General features: G+C 35.3%; 3 protein-coding genes across 4 annotated transcripts; 1 reads left to right on the plus strand and 2 right to left on the minus strand.

Annotated features, from left to right (window-relative positions):
* Window positions 1–2,368: 2,368 nt before the first annotated feature.
* LOC116174423 (UBA-like domain-containing protein 2-A) lies at window positions 2,369–4,814 on the minus strand. Its single transcript, XM_031492339.1, has 3 exons — window positions 4,441–4,814; window positions 3,906–3,980; window positions 2,369–3,110 (listed from the first exon to the last, which is right to left on the minus strand). The coding sequence occupies exons 1-3, from the start codon at window positions 4,549–4,551 to the stop codon at window positions 2,946–2,948; spliced, it is 351 nt and encodes a 116-aa protein (XP_031348199.1). The 5' UTR covers window positions 4,552–4,814; the 3' UTR covers window positions 2,369–2,945.
* A 2,302-nt stretch (window positions 4,815–7,116) lies between these two features.
* On the plus strand, window positions 7,117–9,140 carry LOC116173279 (N-alpha-acetyltransferase 60). The gene is made up of 5 exons (XM_031490644.1): window positions 7,117–7,404; window positions 7,454–7,639; window positions 7,685–7,993; window positions 8,039–8,149; window positions 8,771–9,140. Exons 1-5 carry the CDS (start codon window positions 7,388–7,390, stop codon window positions 8,901–8,903), a joined length of 756 nt encoding a protein of 251 aa, XP_031346504.1. The 5' UTR covers window positions 7,117–7,387; the 3' UTR covers window positions 8,904–9,140.
* A 3,159-nt stretch (window positions 9,141–12,299) lies between these two features.
* Window positions 12,300–21,551, minus strand: LOC116173280 (E3 ubiquitin-protein ligase ZNRF1). 2 transcript variants are annotated; one of them, XM_031490647.1, is made up of 5 exons: window positions 21,281–21,551; window positions 20,839–21,227; window positions 14,662–14,757; window positions 14,507–14,612; window positions 12,300–14,461 (listed from the first exon to the last, which is right to left on the minus strand). In XM_031490647.1, exons 2-5 carry the CDS (start codon window positions 21,203–21,205, stop codon window positions 14,407–14,409), a joined length of 624 nt encoding a protein of 207 aa, XP_031346507.1. In that variant the 5' UTR covers window positions 21,206–21,227; window positions 21,281–21,551; the 3' UTR covers window positions 12,300–14,406. The 2 variants fall into 2 exon arrangements, with proteins under 2 accessions (XP_031346507.1, XP_031346506.1); XM_031490646.1 differs by having other exon boundaries at window positions 20,839–21,550.
* Between the last annotated feature and the right edge of the window lie 623 nt (window positions 21,552–22,174).

Consider the following 22,174-nt stretch of genomic DNA (forward strand, 5'->3'; position numbering starts at 1 on the left):
TACAAATCGCTCGGGGATGGGCCCAGATGTTGGCGCTCCACATCTTGTAGCCCCGTCCTCAACGTTGTTAATTGCACGGCCCCCATAGATACATGTAGGTACACTCCCCGTCTTTTTACAAGCGTTATTCTACAGGGCTTGCATTTACTGCCAGCCAGTCAGCCAGAGGAATAGTTAAATCGAATCATGCAAAGCAACATCACACTAATACAGCGATTCGAATACAGGTAACCGATACGTTAACTTTCTCCCCAGGATGGTCGAAATCGAAAACGCAGACGATTGGTGTACTCAAAGCGTATGGAATTCTAGAATTTCAGCTCTTTTAAGTCATTATTAGATGGTTTTGGTTTTCTATGTTAATTTAAAACGTGAAAGCTGCAAGGTCGTGCAGTTTATTTCATTATCGCGGACCTGTTGCGATTGACTCGAAATTCCAAACAACAATGGGCATTACTGGGCTACCGAGTTTGGAAATTTTAACCTGGCAAATGTGTAATTAACAGTAGCTAATTAAATCAGTTGCAGTAAGTCGCATCCGAACCAGTCGTTAGTGGTTCCACTTAGAAACGCCCTTAATTGAACTGAATTTTAAAACCAATTTCAGATTTTGCCACACAATTAAACAACGAAGTTTTAATATTTGAAGGTTATTATTAATATTAATGTACACTGGGCTAGTTGGGAAAATCGTCGATTCTTACATGAAATGCCCTAATTTTATAAAAAGTAAAAGCCGTTGTTTATAGTGGATTTGCCTTTGGTGTTATACCAAAACTTAAGATCCACTTTTTGACAATTTTTACTGTACGTTTTGCGATTTTATCACCGTTCCGTTAAATATAAATATAAGCATTTGCTATCTTTCTTCCGCTTACCATAAGAGGGGTATTGTTACGTTTCCTGCATTCAATTTCCCATAGCTACCGATAATTAATTTATGCTTTGTTGGTTGCGTTCCCGTTAAGGGTAGGTAATCGTTTCTGTGCCCGTGGTGCTCGTACCGATTTGTTTTTAACTTCTACAAAATGGTACCTATTTGATGTTTTCAAGTCGAAAAAGAAAAATTATGACGGAACACTCTGTTTATGAGAAGTTTTTTAATTTAATAAAGTAAACCTGGGGGTGGGGAATTGTTTACGAAAAAGCACAAAATTGGTTTATTACATATGAATTTATTTTGCCGTACAGTTGTTTTTTTCATTGTAATTGGGTATTATTAGATTTGTTTAGTTAATTGTAAAACGTGAAATGAGTGCTTAAATATAGGCACGTCTAGTTGTTTGCGATAAGAGATTTTGCCATCGGACGAAATAAAATTAAAACGTTGTTTTTATCACTGTTATGAAGGTGTTCAGCGATGTGCACATTAGTTCGGCGTAAGCCTCCTGCCGAAGCTGACGTTATCAAGGTTATGTATGATTGCCGCTTTATTTGTAAAAACATGAGGTAAAAAATTTATTTTATTATGGAAGTGGCGTTTGGTTATATTCTGCACGCATCACAGGGCTGCAAGGGAGCTGTTTGGCAACGGTTGGAAAATGTAGGTACGTTATATAATATACCTTTCGTCGTCTTTTTTATAATATTTCTGTACCTAGGTACAGAAGAAAGTTAAGTATTACAAATGAATTGTAAGAAGTTCAATGCGCCGTGTCGGAATAAAGCAGTTTTAGTGCACCGTGTTAAAGAAAAGTTCAGGAGCCTTGTTTATCACAAACCGTTGTTGAAGATCAGATTATTAAGGGGAATAAACTGTAAGTAATTTTAAGATTTTATTTGTCGATCGACCATTTTCGAGGTAATTTGTCCGAATAAGCGTTGCAAGCTTCTCTTTCTTCCAGGAATGTTGTTTAATTTTCTTTTCATGTTTCGGAATAGAATTTTGTATGGCAATCATATTCGAACCCATTGTGCGGCCCGGATAGTTTTCGTATCAGATTCTGCTTCTCGCATTCAAAAATTATGTCAGGTGATAATGAAAATTTGTGTAGTTAATCCTTTCATAAGGTGATTCATACTACTGTGTCTCCCAAATTATTTAAGTTGAGTCAATATTGGGATTTCTCTCTGTGGCAGATGCCGGAAGTGTACAGATACAGAGGAGGGATCATAAAATTATAAGTTTCAATTTTGGTTTGTTGTAGCTAAACAGGTGTCTGTGGTTGACGGCATGCCATTGCACCTACCATTATTTACTTTGCGCTCAACATGGGACCACAGCAATACATACTTATTCAAGAAACTACATAACACAAAGGTTAGTTAGATTTTCAACTTTAAATCCTTGCTTCTCTAATCCTTTTCCACATCTTTCTTTCTTTAATTTGGACTTTGATAGGAAGGTGCTGTTAATCATGTGTAAAAATTACTTAAAAATAATGTATTTTTAATATAATGGTGATGTACATTGGGATATCAATTCACATATGAAGTGTAATAGCTACATTGATTATAATTTTTTTTGTTTTAGAAGACTTAACTTACTCCTACTATTTACAGAACATTGACACTTTTTACAAAAGTCAATCCAAGCGTTTTTTTGCAACAAATATACTGTACGTACCATTCCTAATACCAATTTGAGCTTTACAAAATAACCGTTATTTACAATTACAGTAATTTAATTGTATACGAAAGCCAATACTGTTTGTTATATATAAAACGAAATGTCTTACTTTAGCAGAGACTAAATGAAACAATCCCAATTCAATGTAACACCTAACGCGATCATTTTGACCGGATTCAACTTACACCACAATTTAACATAAATATTATACTATAAAAAAATGAACGAAGGAAATCACATTATCAATATTACGTATAGGTCGTCGTCGCCTTACTTCCGACCTCAATCCTACTATATTAGCTAAATTTATACATTTTAGTCCATAACATATCTAATAGTTTGCACACTTCAATGGGACATAATTTCTTCCTTCTTTTTATCGTTGTGCTGTTGAAGGTACTTGGGAGATCGGCTGAGGTTGTGTGCTACCGGCTACGTTGGGCGACTGAGTGGTACCGTTACTGGTAGACATTTTTGAAAATGCTATTAAAGTATCCGGAAAGTTTGGAGGGGTTGCAGGTGTGTTGCATGGAGTCATGATCTGTAACATAAAAAAATGGGACACATTAATTGGTTTCTAATCAAAGAATTCACAAATAACTTGCAGCATTTCTTCTAATTTCACCCTTATTTCATTTCCTCAAATTTCATGAATATCCCAAATGAGTTTTAAATTTAATGACATTTATTTGAAAATAGTTACATAATTCAAAGCTTACGTTCAGAGGACCTTTTGCCGCCCATAAATCCAAAAAACAATTAATGCGCATTTAAGCGCCTGCGCAGGTACCAAAAGCTTCAAAAATTTTTTTGAACCAGGAGTTCATTGCCATTGCCCTATTTTTCCTGTAACTAATATCCTCCTTTAATGTACCCCACATTAATTAAATGAAGGAAAGACTGTGGATGAAGGTATTGGAAGGAAGTGTGGAGGGGGATCCAAGACGAGGAAGAAAAAGAATGATAATGATCAGCAAGCTGGGGGAAGAGAATGGTATGCGATGGTGGAGAGTTACTGACAGAGAGAAGTTAATAGCCAAGCACCTGCCCAAGCAGAGCACCACTGATGATAATGACTAAAAATTTCATCATATTTCACAAGAATTTCATCTTCCTTATAGTTTTCTACGCTAGTGGCAATAATTTCCCCTGTGACCAACACCTGAATGGCAACTCAATGCCAAATTACTACATAGTACTTCAGTCATAATGGGATTCTCAGTCTATCGTCTTGAAGTTTGAACACTACATGATAACAGTTGAACTTGAAATGATAAAACATTCTCCCCTGAACATATAAATACAATGTAAGTGTAAGTAAGTAGATTAACATCACCTGTCCGAAGTGTGTGGAAGCTCCTGTCTGGCATGAGGGAATGGCGGCTTCTTGAAAAAATATACTCAAAGCAGTCTGAAAGTACAAAAACATCAATAAATGTCTATTTTTAGATAATTTTGTTGATAGTGTAATACTTTTTACATAATTGGCTTTAAGGACATTACCCTCATTAATAAATAATTGATGTGTTATTAAACTGATAGGATAATTTTAAACCGAAGCGGGAAAACTACTGACAATATAATCCATTAATTTAGGTGAAAGTCTATTCCAAAAGGACACAGGCATTTTCGCAGATACCTTTTAGATGGGATGAATTGCAAATACCAATAACAAAAATCGGGGTCTGCGATTGTTATGAAAATTTGATCAGCTGATTGTCAGGTGATTAAATGAACAATTTTGTATAAGGAGGCACTTCCCCTAAAAGAATGACCTCCTGACACCATGAAGAACAAAACAATAACACTAATAAAAAAGTGACGGCCATGTTTTACTCTTTTGTTTACAAATGAATTAATTGCCTACTCACCTCAAATTGCCAATGTGCCGCTTGCAGCAGCTGCTTTGCCTGCTCCCTGGCACAACCGGCAGCGACAACGAATTGATTTATCATAACTTGCTCCCTTAGAGCCGTATCCATTTTTTTCTACTACTTGATTACCCTTAATTTACCGACAACTAAAAATTTACAAATACTACAGTCACCCAAACATTTACCGATGACGTCAGATCGTCTGCAGCGTAATGGCTACCACGCAATTACAATGGAATGACCTCAAATTTCACAAATTTCGGCATTATTAGACATTCTTTTAGACTGATTGTAAAGCGGTCTGTATAAATAACTGGAATGGCATACAAAAATGTCATCCCATCTCGTGCTGTTATATAAAATAATTAAAATAGAAAGGAATTTAACACGGAAGTGTTTACTATTCCGTGAACGGGATAGTAGACAATAGGAAATGAGTGTATAACATAGCTCGCATTAATGGCATGAGAGAAAATTTGTACATGCACTGTTTAAACATAATGTAGTTGACGTTATCATTTTAAACTATTGTATTCTGCAACATTCTACAGGCCACATTCTATAAGAAAATCTTTTTTCCCGGTCGATCTGAGACAATTTTTTTTTCGAGGCTCAAAAAAAGGCTGCATCGACTGCACCAAAATTTCTCGGGAAAACACTTTTTCTTATTAATTTTGGGGCGTAGAATCCAAAACGATTCGTACTTTTTCGATTAGACTTCTCAATCAAAAGTTATGGACTAGAAACCAATTTCGAAAGAAAATTCAAAGGGCTGTAACTTTTAAACTAGTAGCCCAATCTTGGAACTGTTTGAAATTATGGTTTCTACAGGCCACATTCTATAAGAAAATCTTTTTTCCCGGTCGAACTGAGACAATTTTTTTTCGGGGCTCAATAAAAGGCAGTTTATAACCTTCCTTTTTTTACCAAAAATCGACTGCACCAAAATTTCTCGGGAAAACACTTGTTCTTATTAATTTTGGGGCGTAGAATCCAAAACGATTCGTACTTTTTCGATTAGACTTCTCAATAAAAAATTATGGACTAGAAACCAATTTCGAAAGAAAATTCAAAGGGCTGTAACTTTGAAACTAGTAGCCCAATCTTGGAACTGTTTGAAATTATGGATTCTACAGGCCACATTCTATAAGAAAATCTTTTTTCCCGGTCGATCTGAGACAATTTTTATTTCGGGGCTCAATAAAAGGCAGTGTATAACCATCCTTTTTTACCAAAAATCGACTGCACCAAAATTTTTCGGAAAAACACTTTTTCTTATTAATTTTGGGGCGTAGAATCCAAAACGATTCGTACTTTTTCGATTAGACTTCTCAATCAAAAGTTATGGACTAGAAACCAGTGACGTTATCATTTTAAACTATTGTATTCTGCAACATGGAAAAGAAATTGCATGCAATTTTAAAGTGCAGAATTTTTTTAAATTTAAAACTCGTTCTGTTTTTCAAAGTCAGTGCAAGAAAATTCTTATATTCTTGACTTTTTATGGTCTTCGACTCATTATTGAGCAATGACAATGTTCCCTTCGCATTTCTTCTATGGTCCTATCCACCAAAGCATAGGATACCTCGGTTTTAGAATTTAGTAATAAAGTATAGGCTGCTTGTTATATACAAATAATGCTTTTTTTCAACCCGCATGCGTTGGGGTAAAAAATGACCCCACACTTTTTTCCAGAAATACACGTTTTGAAGCACCAGGAATCCGAATTAAACAAAATCTCGACGATGTCGATATGTCGATCTGTCTGTCGCTCCGTCTGTACTCGCGCATAGTGTAAATGGTAGTAATGCGCATAAGATAATTTGTTGCGTTCAATGATCGATAATAAAGCATGATACCGTCTATGTGGCTCAGTAGTAAAAAGTTGGGCTATATAGTCGGGAGCCCGCGGGTGTTCGAACCTGGGTTGAGGTGAATTTTTCATCTGTGGCAGAGATGGGAATTTTTTTAGGTCAGTTTCGAGCATTCTGCCCGCTACTCCGAATTAGGTTTTCCTGCAGTACCGGAGTGGTATAGAACAACTTAAGACCTTCTGCAGGGGCACCTTTAAAAATCATTATGCAGGTCACTCTGTAATTGGGCGCAAGCCTGTTGAGGGTCTAGAACAAGAGAGGGATAATAAATAAATAAATAAATACAGTCAATATTCAAGATGAAATCTATGACTGCCCTCACAAATGTCCTCAAGTGGTTTGCGTGGCACTGGGAAGACGTCTCTAATCATGGAGGCAGTAAAAAAATCATAACAGGGAAGATATTGATTGTATTCCAAGCAGAATTGGTGGGGGATAAGATAATGACCAGTGCCAGAAAAGTAAAAACTATAAGAATTTCTTGTGGCAGTAAGACTACATTTTAAACAATAGTCATTTTATCAGAGCACAATCAAACAGTAACACTTTTTTACGGGACTGTCCCAATGAAACTACGCTTGGTCGCAGTGGACCAGCATATGCGGGGTATGGGCGTAGAGGGTGCAATGCCAGCGAGGAAACGGGGCACAGGTCCACCACATTCTTTGAAGGGCACTCGCACAAGAACAATCCATGTTGGAGGATACTGGAATAGTAACGATTAACGGGTTCACCCTGTAATTTATAAGGACAAGTCACTACTGTTGTATTTTGACATTCGACACTGCATCCTCAAAATTCCGTTGTACAGACATTAGACACAATTCTTTAGGGAAATACAAATTAAAATTTAATTAAGGAATTTAGATTGAAGATGATTTTCTCAACTGAGATTTAAAAAATTAATGAATGATGTCCTGGCTTGGGGTACTAAATATACTAATACATCAGTGAAAACCAAATTCTGTCGAATGAATGAACATTCTATAAGTCAAAAATGTGGGTGATCCAAGTGGACATTTACTTAATATTGTCAATGGTTTCTTTATAAAAGGTAAAAAGGGACTTACATGGCTGGCATTAATTGGTAATTGAATATTAAATGTGATTCCGTGATGCTTCAGTTAAGTTTGTAGGTATCATACGAATAGAAGTGATGAAAATTGTTCCGTTGATGTACAGCTACCTATATGTTCCTTGGCAGATGTTCAGTTACGCTTTTTATGTCCGACCGATTTAGATGAAGTACGCGCTTTATGTCAGGAATGGTTTCCTATCGAATACCCAATTACGTGGTATGAGGAGATTACGTCAAGCCAAAGGTGGTTATGTTTCAGTACTCTAAATTCGTATAACATCATCCTTAGGTTCTATGCGCTGGCCGCAGTTTATAATCAGGTGATAGTAGGTTTAATAGTCGCAGAAATAAAACCGTATAGAATACTAAATGAGGAAGATTCTGGGATTTTAGCCAAGGCGTTTGTGAAAACGTCAGATGTCGGCTACATTTTGTCACTGGGTGTCGCAAAACAGTACAGAAGGAACGGCATTGCAACATTACTCTTAGATTCCTTGATAAATCAACTAACAACGCTTGAAAAGAGGAAAGTCAAGGCGATTTTCCTTCACGTGTTAACCACAAATTCAGCTGCAATTCTTTTTTATGAACATAGAAAGTAACTAATGGAATCTGCCATAGTTTGTAATGTAACTCTCTTTAGATTTCAGCTTCACAAGTTTTTGCCTTACTATTATTCCATTAATGGTAGATGTAAAGATGGATTTACTTATGTGCTTTATATTAATGGAGGACATCCACCTTGGGGTTTATGATATCCTTTTTTGATGGGTAATTGATGTTAAGTGATTTGATCTGCCTTATTAACACAATGTGTGGGAGGTATATGCTCTTTGGGTTTATCACATTGACTCGCTTTATCATTTTATTTGTTTATTCATAGCAAACTTGGTGTGTTGATATTGAAGATGGGCAAATAATTTCTATTTTTGATACTAATTCTGTCTGAATTCATTCAATAATTCAAAATTTTCTCCCAAATATGTGAAACAATCGACTTTCTGTACTAATGTGGCAATACACATAGCCACGCTACAAGAGAAAAGCACAAGATTTTGCAGATGAAGCATTGCCATGCTTTCTTTAAATAATCTCCCTATTATATGGGAACTAAATTATTTAATCGACTTCCATTAAATATCATGACATGACGTGGTATGCAACAATTTAAAAAACTGGGGGCTCATTGAATAAGTCATTTGTACAATTTCCAAAAATTGTATCTCACTGGTCACCAGAGATCTGTTTAGTTTTAAGATCTCTAATGCCAAAATCGCAAGATTCCATTTTTGATAGAATGAAATTGGCATTTTCAAGTCGTATCCGAGTCTGTATAGGCAATACAAATACTGAGATCTTCCTTAATTTTTATTACCGACTACCTCAAATTCCTTTTTAGTACAATTGCCAAAGGAGGTGGATTATTCACATGGATTTTTGGAAAAATACATAGTGCCATATTTTGGATAAGAAATCCACGAATGATACGTCAGAGGCCAGAATTATGACGTACCATAAATTATCAGTGTATTTAATTTTTTTTTACTTTTATATTTGCGCCTGTGTACCTTTTTAACCTAAGATTATAAATTGTTCTCAGCTCTTTAATTGTTATTTATTAATGGTACAAATTGTGTTTCATACCAAAATTGAAGTTATTTATTTTAGTATATTTGTGTCTGCCATTTAATGCAGTAGGAGGATGGAGGTATTTTTCGTTCACCACTTTGTCCTTACTGTTTAAATGTAGTCTGAAGACACTGCCACTGCAACTCTTTTTAAATTAGTATAGTAGGTAAATGCAACGCTATAACCAAATGAGTTTGATTATGGGTTTAGTTTAAATTATCTCATGAACAAATGTAGTCAAATGACAAAAAAATGTATATATATATATTATATGTATCTATTGTTAATTTATTAATAAAATTATAATATATTTTTGTCTGAACTTTACGTTTTATACGGGACTGAACTGAGGTGTATTGTTTTTATATTCTCGGACTGGGCTGTTTTGAATTTTGAAACAATTCTCCATTGTGCTGTATTTTAATTTCATACGCCTTGATAACTTCTGTGGCAATTTACAAAACAATCATTGCAACATTATTAATGTTCTTATCTGTCGGTTTGTGTCGTGCGTTTTATATGTATAGAGAGTAAAAATTAAGAGGAGAAAAAAGAGGTTATAGTAATAATGTTTATTACAATACCAGTAATGCATTACAAAGGTTACAGGTTATAAGAGTCGGGGGAAACGCGCCACCATTGGCAGTGGCGTAATAAACCAAAACTCTTTTTATCACAATTTAAAACATAACTGACCAGCGCAAAGCAGGTAATATGATGGCGATTTCCGTGAATGAATAAAATCGAATAGCGAGCTGTTATAAAGTTCCTTACAAAACAAGGAAAACCTCAAAAAATTATTTGGCTGTTTACGAGGATGATTACCCTTCTAAGTCAACTATTTACAAGTGGTCAAAATTTTTTAAACATTGTTGAGAATCCCCTCCTGTTGATGTGATCACTTTCTCAAGGGGGGGATGCGAGACAACACTAATGTCAAATAAATTTATATGTGGATGTTTTGAACGTGAAAATAACAAGAACTTGGGAGAATCAGGGGATACTCAAAAACCATTAATTTCAACACCCTATGTGTTAAGATTGCTCAAAAATAAAGTAATAAGGAAACTCAAACTTTGGGACTTTTGAATGAGTGGCTTCTAAACGGAACAATTTGGACCACTGATTTATTTGTTGCTTGTTTTAATCACAAGTATTTCATACCTATATAGGTAGTTGTTACATCTTTTATAGTATTATATCAAAGAATGATCTTTGATTATATGAATATTAGTAGAAAAAAGCATGTTTCCCCAACCCTTTTTTAGCGCATTTCCACAAAAATAAAAAAAAATTCGCTATTGTGGCCACTTTGTCCGTCCGCTCGTTTTGAGACGCTACTAGTTTTTTATCTTAAGAGCTATTGTTCTACTTTTTTCGCTATTTGGTTCGTTATGGTGTCGAGTCTTGCACCAAGGAAGGAATTTTTTCTGTACCGCCATTGATTATATACTTAGTCAATGCATTGATTATATTATATACGTACCGTTTACAAAAAAAAGTTATTGTAAAAAAACCAACAAACCGTTTTTTACATGTTCCATAATTTTACACTTTTGCCGTTTATTAACGATCAATAATTTTGTATTGCTGTCTGTCTGTCCCTCTATCTGTCCGTGTGAACGATAACTTTGTTTAGAAATGTCCGATCGCTTTTACATCTCCGTTAGTTATGAACTGAATTGCATGAAATTCAATATGGGCATAGCTTTAGCCATATAATACGCGCAATGCCAAAAGTTGAGTCGAATCGATTCAAAAGTCACAGTGCCCTTTTCGCATCTCGACCATTTATAAACGGAATTGCAAACTTTTTTAATTATAAAAGTATTTAAATGAAATTTGATACATAGCCACTTGGAATAAAAGCAAATTTAACGCCAATTTCAAAATTTAGTTTTGCGCATGCGCAGTGCCAACTTACTTATTTATGGAGGGATTTAAATGAAATTCGATACATAGCCACTTCGAACAAAGGAAAGCTAACTTTAGCTTCAACATTTAGGTTTGCGCATGCGCAGTTCCAACTTTCTTATTTAGAAAAGCATTGAAATGAAACTCTTCTTATATATACTGAAATTGAAGTAGCACGTCAAAAATGGATTGCACATGTGCAACACTATGCTTCATATTTGTGGCCGGATTTTTACAATTTTAACAAAAGTAGCATCTTTCAAATAGGAAATGAATGCAAGTGGAAATGCGCTTTATGTAAATCGTTTACGATTACTTTTTAACTTGTTTTATTCGCGGAGTCACCCATGTGGGTGTGGGGTGTTTTCGGGAATTAGCTCTGTTATTTCGAAGAAATTTGAGTAATTTCTTGGCATTTGGAATGTGATTTAAGTAATTAATTAACAATTGGTACGATTTTGAGTTTCATTAACATTTGCGGTTTTGATTAATTTAATTCGCGGTATAATCAAAAAAATAATAACACGCATGTAATTGCCCCTTAATTAAATAATAATAATTACATGTAATTTAAAAATATTATTACTCATTGCACATATCTTTTCACACTTCACTATTCTGTTGGAAATTAAATGGACAAACAATTTTATTATCAATAATGTACAACATACTTACGGAAAATCATAATCCAAAATTACAATTACAAACGCGTTTCCACACCACCCAGGAGGTAGAGTTAATTGGCGCGCACTTTTTAACGTGGTATCCTCTGTAGGCCTAATCCACAAAGATCGTATGTACAAACTAATCTGATCTAAAATTGCTTAAGCAGTCGATTCGATACGGATAGCACGTTGTGTAATTGGTTCCCGTATGCATTGGGACGTGGCACAATCGGAACGCGAATTGAATAAAACACAGAATTTTGTGCGTAAGAAAAGACAATAACAAGTAAAATATATTACACACACACAACAAGGCGATACCTTTCTTGGGTCAAAAACCCCAGCAAAACCCATAAATGCATAAAATAAATCAATTATGGCAACAAAATACACAAATAAAACATCTCAAAGGATAAATCAATTTAGTACAAGAACACATGTACGATCAATTGAGGTAAAACAACTTCTGTAATGATATACTGCATGCACATAAAAAAACATCAAAAGCATCGCTCTACTCCAGCACTCTTACGCACCGTCCCGCAGAGGACTACCAGTAAGAGAGCAACATATGCAGCAACTGTATTAAACACTCCCTTCACGGAATATAGTAATATATAAACAACATATGCAGCTCAGAATCGAACTGCATGTGGTACTCCCCACAGGGAATGGCAAGCAAAGAGCAACGCAGCATACGGATAATAAATTTATTCCTCCTGAATACATAAATAAATACTTAATAAAACAATATAAAGGCATCTGTACAGTATAACAAACATAATTCAGTAACGTACTCAAAACAAAACCATGGAGTACGCCTTGCTTCAATAACAAATATTTTATGCAAAATTTAAACGATAACACATTGTGACATGAAATTCAAAGATTAATGGTTAATACAAGAATAAAACGGTAGACCAGTCATTATTCAAACCCCGCGCGGATTCTTTGTGCAAATTCTCTCCGCAGAACGGTCACAGTCAAAGACTTCATAGTTGTTGTATACACTAGGTTTTGTATTTCTTTCCCATACTACCATTCTTTCAGTTGTGAGAGGTGTTTCCTAACCCAATTCAAATGCGCACAAACACTAAACCGAATTCTTCTCAGGAAACCCAATTACACTTAATTTCTTTATAACACAAACTCGTCATTTTCTTTCAACACGACATTAATAAATTAAACTTGACTTTTATGAACTTTTACTAACTGAGTGACTTTGTACAAACACAAATGAATACTTGACTTCACGTACATGCCACGGACAAAAACCCGACTTCCCACAAAAGGCCAAAGGCAAAAGGCCACGTTAAAACACTTCCTTCTCTATTTAACAATGTCATGTCCGTTTCCACTTTCTCATTATTTTGTTAAAATACGCATAATTCTTATCTAAAGCGCGCACCTGCGACATCTGTTTACAAAATTAATTAATTTCTTAGCGATAAGGGCAACTGTTATCGTAACGACCGGCTTACAAACAAAATAAATGTTAACAAAATGCTTAATACAATTTTTACAAACGTAGAATTTTACATCAAAACAAACAAATTCCAATCCGGTTATTTAAACATCGTCCAAACTGCGTGAATTAACACAATAATGTATACCTTAGATGCGGAGATCAGAATAAACAAAATAAATTATAATGACTACACGCAAAGATTACTCTAAATGACAAAAGCTTAGCCCTTTTGTTTTAGTGATTTATGTGGTACCTTGTCTTTTTGCAATGGCGACAATTAAAATACTTGGGCAAAGTAATGACAAAAGAAAATTAAGAAATGAGTTCTCTATATTTGTTATGATTAGTAGGTACACGTACATATTAGGGTACTATTTTGACTTGAACAGAAAAAGCTAGCAAAAAATTAGATAATCTTACAATTAATTACATTATATGTGTATCAAAAATATTTATTTTCCACAAAAAATCGACATTAATTTAGTTTACTTAACTCAAAATTTATTTCTTAACTCTTATTATATCTAAAGTAAAATAAGAATAAAAAATAAATTGCAGGTTGTGTACAGAAAATAAAAGTAGGAAACATTATCTAATGGCATTTATTTCTTATACAAAAGTATATCGATGCTTATTTGATTAAATACATTCATACGAGTTCAAAAGTCAGTCCAAGCTGCTTACACGATTTTTTTTATCACACCGTATATATCTTTAGAATTTACGTTAATTTTATCATAGACCTTCAACCGTGAAGTATTGATTAGAAGATAAAAAGACTGTTACATTGTGTTAACTATTACAGGGTTTTTCACCTGCGGAAATATTGTAATGATCGATATGTCAAGTATGCAATCTAGTTCAGCCTGATTAAGAGAATACGATTTAGCTTAGTAATATATAACAATAAATTGAAACAATACTTGATAACAAAAACATTACAAATTAGGACTAGTCACATATTTCGGCAACTTCAAAGAAAACAATCACGTTTTCCGATTATCACTTCCACATACGAAGCAGCTTATAGCACAACAAAATCAACAATATATTCATTGTATATCACACATATATTTTGTTTTAGTTGGGATGAAGTAGAGTAAGTACTGAATATGCGAGTATTTATCATTTACTACTACCCAATTCGATAAAAACAACTTCAAATGGTCACCTTTTCAATAAAATTTTAAGAAAACTAACACAAATCCCGACGCGGGAAATTTCGTCAACTAAAAAAGTTGAGTGACACTAGATGGTTTTCATTCTAACATTTTGGTTCCTACGATACACGCATATTATTTACATAATGTACAAAATAAATTCAATTAAACGATGCTAGCCAGGATGCTCCGGACACGAACGATTTATACCAAACCACTGATCTATGCATCTGAAATCAATTTGTAATTGTCGAATATCTTTGACTTCCACTTACCTTTTGTGATATATGCAAAGACACGGCAGACGCGCGATCACATCGCCTTGAGCAAGATCCTCCAGGCATATTACACATTCCCCTTTATCGTCAGTCAGTACGTCTTCTGTAAACCAACCTTCAGTACAACTGTATTTGCAAGGGTAAACACATACCGTTGTAAGAAATCCGTGGTTTGGAGAGGCACATTGTTAGGTGATACTCGATATCGTCAGGAATGAGAAATTTACTGCATGCTGGACATTTTATACCTGAAAATAACACTTTCAATTAAAACGGCACAAGGAACAATCGTTTTTGGTTTTTGTTCGAGGATTTTTTGTTTCTTATTCAGGACGTTATATTATTCGGAATGTAGTAAGAAAATTATACTAGAAAGCGCCTTTTAAAAAAAACTTTATTCAAGGGTTTTGTAAAAGTCCTCGAAATCTCGGAAAAGATCACACTAAGAAGAATATAATAATAATAATTTGGATTCCTGGTGCTTTAAAACGTGTATTTCCGTAGAAGAAGTTGGGGGTCGTTTTTTACCCCAACTCAATACCTCCCTTGCTAACGTGCGCGTGGTAAAAAAGTCGTTATCGCTAACGCGAATTAATATACCTGGTGCACAATAAAGATCGACATTATACACAAGAGCTATCAGCTGAACTTCTTCAAACACTTTCGGCGACGATCGCTGACGCAATCTATGATTTTACAGGGGAACTTTCCACCAGGAATGAATGAATATTATCTCTTCAAACGGCACCACTATCGGGCACGCGATTAACTTGGGTTTGAGTAAACACTGAGGACCCGAGGAGTTCAAGATCTTTCTAAAAAACAGTGACGTGAAATATCACAAATGGACAGCGCCGTATCATCCCTCCACCAATGGGTAAGCACATCAACGCTATGTCCAAACGATTAAAGACGCTCTATATGCTGTGGGAGCTACGAAAGGAACCCGGCAGGCGAATTTAAACGAGTTCCTATGCCAGTTCCCTAAAGGTAGGTACACACTTACACTGCGGGCTATAGGTCGCAGGTGGATATTTGTTTAAATGGTCATTATTGTAAATTTAGATAGGACGCTATAAGTAAGAAACATCTGGTCAAGTTTGCGTATTTTTATAAAAGGTTTATGTAAGTGTTAAGTGCGAAAGTTAATTAATGATAACAAGGGATGCAGGTGGCCAATTACGTGCGCATTATTTTCGGCGTAAGCGCGGACGCGTTCCTTCGCAGCCGGCGTTATTTAATCTATTGTCACTGACGCTTTATTTGTAAATACTGGAAGGAGATTATTTTTATAATGGAAGTTCTCTTTAAATACTGGAGGCAACGTAAAACGGCTGCTCTTGTTAATTTCTCGACGGTAAAAAGAGCGTGTAAATTTGTTTACGCTAAGTTACAGCGTTTGGCCCTACATAAACATTTGTAACGTAAGTAAATTTAATTACTTGATTTATTTATTTACAATTAGTTAACAATAAATTTATAACACATGGATTATAACATTTATTTATTATTTATTAGGTACTGACAATAACATGAGTGTGAACTACTTATTACTGAATATTTCTCTTCAGCGTTCAGTTAGAACTCTCTGCAGCACAATTCGATTTTGCTTATATAGCAAATGCCGGTCTTTCTCGAAAGTTCTCGAACGATTCCAACCGCTACCGAAAATTCTAAAATAAACACGTCATATTTCCCGGAAAGGATGCCTCAGTTTCTTATTGCCAATGAGTAATCTTTCATGGTCCTCGATGTCTATCGGGATTTCTAGAATATTCACTGTACATTCTTTGGCTCTCGGAACCTTAAAAATTTATTTTGAAAATATTTCCGAGCCGTTTTATTACGAATCTTAGATCATTTTAATTTTGTAAATCACCCCAGCTCTTCTAGGCACTTTTCTGCAAATTACAAAAATTTTCTTAGATAAATCTTACGAACGAGCTTACGAACGACTTTTCGGAATCTTCCTCTTGAAGACCTTAGAATTCGGAAGCTACGTAGAGACCCCAAAAATAAAAATTTGTCATTATCTCTTGGTCTAAAAATATGTGTTGTACCTTCGGTTTTATGGCCCTAATTTTTTAACCTTCTGAAAATCTGTTAGAAATGACGTCACATATTTTCCTAGGAATATTAGAAACCGACTCCAAGAAACCTTATTGAAAAACATTAGAAATCCATTTAGAAAATCTGTCATTTTGGAATCTCCAGGGAAATACTGGCATAATAATGCACAATTGTCGTTTCCCCACAGTTCAAGGTTTATCCCTTAGATACAAAAATTCCAAAAAAGGAACATTCTCGCTCTTTCAAGATACTCCCATCGTTTTGTCAAAAGATTCGGCGTTCTTTTGGACTTTGTGGCCAACTTTGCGTGACTTTACTCTTACAAATAAGCGAACACGTTAAACTAATTGCCTAAACTTTCTCATTTACAAAAGCAATTAAAACGTGTGTTATGTTGATTGTCGACGCGTGTCTGATGGAAATTACGAATGTCAATGAAGGTATCTACTTTAAACGTCTATTTATACCGCATTTGTATGTTTAAATAAATCATGAAGAGCTTATCGATTTTTAAACAATTACCGTTACGACAATTCTTCGCCTAAATCCCTAAAACAAATATTGTCGCGAACGGCTCGATTGCTTCAATTACAATTAGCAAGACGCGAAGGTTCAAAGCACGTCAGAATTTTATATTTAAACTGTTGCGTCGTGTTTTTGGCGGGAAAAAATCGAAACTGCTGAAAGGGGGCTTTTAGTATACGTTACCGTAGACCACCCGATGGAAACGTTGATTGGCATCAATTTCTTCCTCGGGGACGCACGATCCGATAACTATACCCATTCCAAGTCTCAAAAACGGGGGAAAATGTCATAGGTCATCCGTCGTTAAGGGTACGCAAAATTTCTCGCGAATGCGAACCGCCGATTAAACGGCACCACATCGTTTTAATTAGCGTATAATTCGCGTCATTGATTGGTTATGAATAATTTAAATATGCGACGACAAAGCTGCTACCGGCGAGAGACACTCGCTAACCTGGACATTATTCAAGCCCGAGTTTGCGCTGCGACCTCCATGCGCACGAAATGTAAAGATAATTATCTAACCGATGTGTTTTTTTTTCACATTAAACATTAATGGCATATTCGATAATTATACAAACATGGACTTATCGATACCATCGCTCATGTGTGACCGACTAAAATGGATCCATATTAGGTATTTTATGACTTATCAATGAATTGGCGTCGCAATTTGCGAGAAATGGGAATAAAAATAAATCTAAACTGAAAAATGAAATAAAACAGCAACAAAGAAAAAAATTTTAAAGAAAAGCATTTTTAAAATTTTTTTATTGTTCCATGTCAAACTCTCAAACAGAATTCACCAAATACAAATAATAAAAAAACCAATTTGTATTTAAATTTGTAATTAATTCCGGAAATAATTCCCCTATCAATCGTATGCGATTCTCGATATCTTAGTATTCTTCTAAGATTCACTCTCGGATTCACTCAAATAATGAGCCTACTTGTTCCTGAAAGTTATTTTTCTTTTTAAGGGGGCGTTCGGTCCTGTTTTCCAGAAACCTCACCATTAATTGTAGTCCTTTTTGCCAAGTATTAAATAAGAAAATGCCCCCACGGTCCCAAAAAAAGGTCACAATCAACTTTCCCGGTGAAGATCAAGTTTTTTTCCCTTTTTTAGGGGACGGAAAGCTCTTGTGGACCCACTGCATTGTGGAACAAGTGGCCGCTTTGTTGTTTCAAAAGTTTGGATTTTGAATTTGTATAACATAGGGATATTTCCACATGTACCGCTTCATAGTAAACGTGAACGAAAGTAAGTCTGGTGATAGCAAGAAACGTACTGGGGGAAAACGAGTACCACACTCGCGATCTCTTCGGACTTAAACAATTGCGTTCATGTTCATTTCATTTGAACCGGCTGAAAAAGGCCGAAATAAGAATTTTTTATTGCTTGTTAGCGCACGCCAGAGTTCATTGCGTTCGGAAGAAATCGGGCATTCTAACCTGATTGTCGCGAGCGAACACGTACGAGTTTGGTTACGTAGTTATTATTATTCTTGATTTATTCTGCGTAAATATAAAAGGTTTTCGTTTATCTTCAAGGACGATTACGTATAAATATCGCTGTGTAAAAAAATTGATTCAAGAACCAAAACGTGCATTTATTGAGTGAAATCGATCCGAATAGTAGTAAAGAATTAGCAGTTTAAGGGTGAGGAACATATTAATTTGTGACAAAATTGCGGATTATCTAATTCTGTGTTATAAAGTAAAGTGAAGTTTCCAAAAGCTGTCAGCGTGTGTGTGTGAGTTAAGTGCGCCTGAATATCGCAAACCTTACACGACCAGATTACTATAAGTACCTAATTTAAGATTTATTATTTTATTTGTCGACCGGCTGCGTGCGGGGTAATATACATAAAAAAATGTTGGAAGCTTTTCTATTTTGCAGGGGTTTTGTTTGAAATTTTTTCCTTGTGTTTCGGACCAAATCTTTATCATTGTCAATCATTTAATTGTGTGTTTATTTGAATCCATTGTGCGACCTGGATAGGTTTTCATGCCAGATTTTTCTTCTTGTGTTCAAGAATTATGTCAGGTGAACGCAGTTATATTAATACCTAGCGAAAGTAATAGCAAGTAAGTAAATGGGTGATGTTCTGATAGTAGTTGCCGAAGCTCCTACTTCTGCTCTTACTGTACATCTATATAAAATTAGCTAATGTGTGGTCGCAGTTACTACCAATGATATATTGATTTGTATATTGATACAAAATAGAATGTGTCTTGGTGTCCCCATCTTTTATGATAACGCTGCAACATCGAATATGTATTCACTTCTTCTACTTTTCTGGAAAGTCTGGCTCAATGGCTGCCTTTTAAAGAGCCCCACTTTCCTTGCGACTTCCATACAACACCGTCTTCCAATACACTCTCAAGCTGCTGCGACGACCAGACTTCACAACAAACTGCGACTATTTTTGGCATGAATTTTTTCTTCTCCTTCTTACTACCCCACTCGAAACTTACCTATGCTGAAACCCATAATCTGTTAGGACAGTCTTTTCTCTCTCCAAATAAAGAGCAGTTTTTGCCGTTTGAAATGCAATACTGCAATAAACTGTTTTTTTTCAAATTTTGAATAAGCTTTGCTCAAGGTCGCTTATATTGTGGGGTGCAATTGCTTCATTAACCATATAATACAAAAAAAAATTACAAGACATAAAAAAGAACTCTTATTTAAGGGATGCTAAAAATATAAATATATGTAGTTTAAAAAATTTTAAAAACTATGTCGACATTTTATTTTATTTATTTTATTGAACACCCTCTATACCTAAAAATAGTTCTGGAAGTATTATTATATTACTTATATTAGAATATTCTCGATATTTAGAAAATGTTTAAAAATTTTTTTGAAATGATGGGGATGGGAACCTTTTGGTAAATTTGAGAATATTTTGAAACTGTTTTGAAATGGAAGGGTAATTTTCTCTCCAGCAAAGTTCAAGTACCAAAATATCATTCTTCCTTTTTTTTTCTTTATGAACCTCCAAATCCGAATATTGAAAGTATTTGTGCCTTTCACTAACTGTAAATTTGTTCGCCACAGCCTTTGATTTTTGTTTTCATAAAGCCCAAAAGGGGAGAGATATGGATCCCACCAAAACGATGGGTTATTAGCAAAAGTACCAGGCAGTTTTTTTACACTTCGAGCTCCAATGGGGGCCTTCTTTAATATAACAGAAAACAAAAGAATGTTTTAAGAGGGGCATTTGAATTTTTGGGCACCATACCGTGGTTTCCTTTTCAATAGATCAATGTAGGGAACTAACAAAGCTTCCTGTGTGCAAGACAAACCACGTCGTCATTACCAAGTAAAATCAAGACATCAATAAAATGTGATTAGAAAATTTGCACAAGATTAAAGTGCTAATCTTCTACATTCAGATAACCCATACAAAATACAATCCAAGTGATAAAGACAAGAAGCTTATGAAAATGAGAGGTGTAGCGCTTTTGAAGGGCACACTCAGGAATTGCTTTGAGTAAAAGCGAATTAGCACATAATTAGCACAACCATAGAATTTTTTTAAATAAAGTGGGAACTTGACTAATTTCATAGTTTCTTTCTTTATCTTTATTGGTAGTAAAAATACTGCTCCAACAAAATCAGGACCCGAAACTGGACTACACAATTAAGCCTAATTAAGCTAATTATAGCATATTAACCCGATTTTATGCCACGGGTGGCAATAATGAACCATTACTTAAATTAGACTTACCATTCAAAGACCAAATATGAGACGGTAAAGAATGGGCAGCGTAAACTCTTCCTAGTGCTATACTGGCAGCCGAGCTGCCGCCGATAGGTGCTTCTTCAGTGGAGCTGCTATCGGTTTCGGGGCTCGCCGAGATATCAAAGCTAACACCCGTCGGAGGCATCGAAAGAGTTTCGTGACTAGAATGCAAATCGGGTACACTAGACAGAGATCTCGCACGTTGTCTATCACTAGACACGTCGATGCCGGGAATCGTACGTAAGAGACGAAAGCCGGCGGGCGTGGTGACAACCTCCGAACTGCTGCTTGTTGAAAAAGTTCTGGCCCGAGGACTTTGAGTTCCGTTTGCCGTACTCGGTTTAGCACCCATTCTCCTCGTTATACTCACTTGGCTATTACAAAATCATTTTCTAATTTTACTAATTATATGTTTATAAGGAAATACCGACGACGATGAGTTTTTTTGTCTAAGGCAGCCCCTGGAAATTTCTGGCAACATCACAAATTCCAATCATTTAAACACTAATACGACGACGTTCATGGCCCGATATCACAATTTGGACACTTCAAAATTGAAAAGCATTCTAATGTCTTAGTACAAAATGAAGAATTTTTTAAAATATTTTATTTACGCGCTGACAATTTGATAAGAAAAGTTCAATTGTTTAGCCATATTTTTGACATTCACTTGACAGGCAACAGATGACTTGAGTGATGATGAGCCCGTCTGTGGCTCCTTGGCGTTCACGTTACGTTAACTTATAGTGCGCTTCAAGGTCCCAAGATGGCACTTCAAGTGTCTTAATGTCCCTTGCCTTTCTAGTCAAATTGCAAAGCCCAAGGAAGATCTAGAAAGCTTTAGAAATAGGTTACATATTACCCTAGAAATGCTCTGAAAAGCACTTTTGAAATAATTGTTGAGGTCCATCTTGATCTTAGTTTTCTCACAATGGGGTCAACCGTTAATGGAGATCCAAAACACAAACAGACAAAAAATGGGGAACGGTTTGCATTTTGGATCTCTACTATTGAAATCCTGAAAGCATTTTCTATGGCTATGAAAAACATTAGCTTTCTGGAGAGATTCTTCTCATTTCAACCAATCAGACTTCCATGCCAAAGAGTAAACTATGGGTACTCTTTACCATGACCTTCTACCATTCATTTTCAGAACTGTTGAGACCTTTTCCAGAACATTTCAAAAACGGTTAAGCAACCTCAAAACTGAATGAATGACAGTATGGGAAAAAAATGCAATTAAAAGTTGCATTACACCGTCAGTTTTCCAGAAATTAGTTCCTTTTTTGTGTCAGATGGTATAGGTAGAATAAACACTAAT

Source organism: Photinus pyralis, unplaced genomic scaffold (assembly GCF_008802855.1).
Source record: "Photinus pyralis isolate 1611_PpyrPB1 unplaced genomic scaffold, Ppyr1.3 Ppyr1.4_LG6, whole genome shotgun sequence".
NCBI classification, from domain to species: Eukaryota; Metazoa; Arthropoda; class Insecta; order Coleoptera; family Lampyridae; genus Photinus; species Photinus pyralis.